Here is a 3181-nt window from a genome sequence, read left to right on the forward strand (position 1 = left end):
GCAGGAAAAGATGAAAACTAGGGAAAGACAAATTACTAAAGGATGACCAAGGTGTGAAGGAACCAAGTCCTCATTCAGGATGCCCCCTCGGCCCCGCCCTGCTCATGCATGGCCACCTCATCTTGGCATCCACAGCCATCAGTGGCCAGACCCTGTGCCCACAGTCCTGCCCTGTGCAGGACACTCATCTAGTTCTGAACAGCTTTTTTTTTTTTTTTTGCTGGGCATCTTTCATCATCTAGCAAGTCACCACTACCTGCTGTGGCTCTGAGTGGGACAGAAAGCCACGTTTTCACCCCCCAGTTCTCCACGTGGAATCCAGCTTCCCTGTCTGCTGCTGGCCCAGAGGATGCTAGCAGCTGGTATGTGCTCTGCCTCCACAAAGGAGGTTGGGGACAAGGGGCCAGCTCCCCCCCATCTCACCCCCACCCCCCGCCCTGCCCCTCATAGCCAAGGTCCACCAGATTACTACTCTAGTGTTTTAATTCACCACCTTCTTATTTTGGCGGGGGACAGAAAAATGTTTCAACGTTTAAAACACCCATTGATAAGGGTTATTTTAATCACAAGGAAGTTCAGCAGAGAAGATCGGGAAATCGTCACATAATTGGCAGCTCTTTAGAATTTAGACCAAACTTATTAGACCATGTTTATATTTTTCTGTGATCAAATTCCTGCCACAAAACATTTGGAAGAACATTTTCCCCCCAGTATGGGAAATTTGGACCTTTACAGCAGACAGGCGGGATGGAAGAAAGGAAATTTAGAATTAACGTTGCTTAACTACTGTTAAACTGATGCATCATTAGCTGAAGAAGCTAGCCTGTCTGCCAAGACCTCTCAAATCCCCAGGAGCTGAAATACAAAGTGCAGCGTAAAGGGTGTGCAAGAGGCCTTTACTTTCTTAAAGGACATATTTATACAAAGGCACAAGTAAATAACGGCAAGTCTGGGCCAACTTCTCCCGAGTCCGGTTAAGAGAAAAGGACCGCGGGCTAAGGCCTCACGGGTTTTCTCTGAGAAACGCCCCAACCACCCCCGCCCCCTCTCCGGGCTCCATCGTGCACCCACAGTCCCAGTGCCTTCCTTAGGGGCAATGTGGCGGGCGGGATGCTTCGTCCTCTCCCTGAAACAGGGGTCTCCAACAAGCTGCAAAGGCTAAAACACGATGTCTACAGTTAAAAGCACATCCAAAGGTCTTACAGCCTTGCTCAGTTGTCAGGAGCCTTTTTCGTGGCGAAAACTCCTGGTCATTGTCTTGAGGGTTTCCTTCCATTCTGAGGCTGGGGTAGAATCCGAGAGATCCGCTAGGAAGGCCCGACCGATGGGGAAACCGGCCGGTGCTTTGCCCGGGCTCACCGTGCTTGGCCACAGGATCTGTCTGGGTGCGACTCACCACTGAGAGGCTCCCTCCTTTCCCTCCGCGCTCCCCACACTCCAGGTGGACGACGCTCAGCAAAGCGTCCGGGCAAGTCACCCAGCGCGGCTCCCGTCCCACGGTCCCTCCGGGGGTTCTGGCGCCGCGGGGCCGAGGGCGGGCGGGCCGGTCAGGGGGAGTGCGAGGGGCGCGCGTAGCGCAGCGTGTAGTTGGCCCCCGCGTTGTTGTCCCAGTACTCGCCTTGGGCGCAGCGGTAGCAGACTGCGAAGTGGACGGCGATGTCCGGCGCGTTTATGTCCTCCCCCTCCTCGGGCTGCAGACCCGGGGGCAGGCACAGGGAGAAGTGGAAGCGCTCTGCGCTCTGCTCCTCCTCGGCGTCCCCGGGCCCAGGTTCCCCCGACGGCGTCTCCCGCCGCTGTAGCTCCACGGGCTCAGGCTGCAGTTCGGCGGGCACATCCAGGAAGGAGCGCCATTCAGTGAAAGTGTAGCGCACGGCCACGGCCCTCGGCCCGGGGCAGCCCAGCACCCGTCCCGAGCCTGTCACCTCCGCGCCCCCGGGCGCCGAGCAGTGCACGCGCTCCAGGCACACGCGCTGCCGCCGCAGGCGCTCGGCCGCCGCGCCCGGCCCGGGCAGCTCGAAGAGAGGACGGAGCCGTGGAGGCGGCGCCGCGAGGGGCGCGCTGGCCGCCGCCAGCAGGCTCGGGAGCTGCTGCAGGTCCTCGGCGCTCATGGGGAAGCTGCGGAGGCGGGAGAGCACGGCCGGCGGCACCCGCGGCTCCTCGGCCTCGCTGAAGTGCTTAATGCTGGCCAGGCTCAGCCCCAGCGCGTCCGCGAACTGCACTCGCTTCTTGCACTTGGCGCAGCAGCCCCCCGGGCTGTGCGGCGTGTCCTCGGCCCTCTCGCCGCCCTCCGCGTCCAGCCCCAGGCCAAGCTGCTGGCGCTGCTGCAGGAGCTTGGCCGCCTGCAAGATCGGGTCGGCGGGCAGCGAGAAGGACCGCGCGCGGCGGCGGCGGCGGCACGCCAGCAGCTCCTCCTGCTCTCGGAGGACAGCCTCCTCCTCGGGGGACAAGGGCTCGGCGTCGGGGCTCCCCGACTCCGCTACGCTGCCGCCGTCCCTGCCACCCTCCAGGCAGAGGACCCCCGCGGCGGGCAGCTCCTGGGCTGGTGGGGGTTCTCCAAAGGGCGCGGGTCCCGGCGGCTCCAAAGTTAGCTGCTGCGCCCCCTGGGGCTCCATGAAGCAGCCAGTCCTCGGGACCTATCCGGGTTGCGAACCCCCGGCTCAACACTCTTCTGGAGACTTAACACCTTGGAGTCGTCCACAGCGTGCGCCCACCTCGGGCTCAGAGAAGAAGGAGTTCCACGTGGGAGCCTCGGGGTTTTAGCGGCTGCCGCCTGGACGGAGTGGGAGGGGGATGCGGCCAGGGGCCGGCTCCCGGCCTGGCCGCCCCGGGATTGAACCTGCGGGTGACCGGGGAGGGACCGGGGCGGGGAGGCGCGGCCGCGGAACACCTGGAGGCTGGCGGCGCGGGGCCAGGGCTCGCGGGCGGGGTTTCCGAATATCCCGGTGGCAAGTGGGAGGCGGCTTTCTGAAGTCGGGGGCCCGTTTCACCTCCCTCCCACCCCAGCGGGGCCTCGGGAACTCCTGGATGAACTCGCGCTCAGCTTTCGTGGACACTGGTGTGAGCAGCCTCCCTCCAGCCGTAGTTAGCCCACAGGTCCTGACCAGGATGCCCTCGGAGGGTCGCAGGGCGCGCTCCTGCCGGCTGTCCCTCGGCCCAGGGAGTCCGCGGGGAGGGGCGCAAT

At 63.0% G+C, this 3181-nt stretch overlaps 1 protein-coding gene across 1 annotated transcript; it reads right to left on the reverse strand.

Annotated features, from left to right (window-relative positions):
• Positions 1–456: 456 nt before the first annotated feature.
• Positions 457–2687, reverse strand: PPP1R3G (protein phosphatase 1 regulatory subunit 3G). The gene has a single exon (XM_070403454.1). The coding sequence runs from the start codon at positions 2610–2612 to the stop codon at positions 1548–1550; it is 1065 nt and encodes a 354-aa protein (XP_070259555.1). The 5' UTR covers positions 2613–2687; the 3' UTR covers positions 457–1547.
• Positions 2688–3181: the final 494 nt, after the last annotated feature.

This window comes from Myotis yumanensis, unplaced genomic scaffold (assembly GCF_028538775.1).
Source record: "Myotis yumanensis isolate MYYU_CA2020_CCGP unplaced genomic scaffold, mMyoYum1.0.hap1 SCAF_2, whole genome shotgun sequence".
NCBI lineage: Eukaryota > Metazoa > Chordata > Mammalia > Chiroptera > Vespertilionidae > Myotis > Myotis yumanensis.

Excerpts from the sequence above, each read along its gene's own strand:
- PPP1R3G (XM_070403454.1), bottom strand. The coding sequence starts at position 2,612 with ATGGAGCCCCAGGGGGCGCAGCAGCTAACTTTGGAGCCGCCGGGACCC.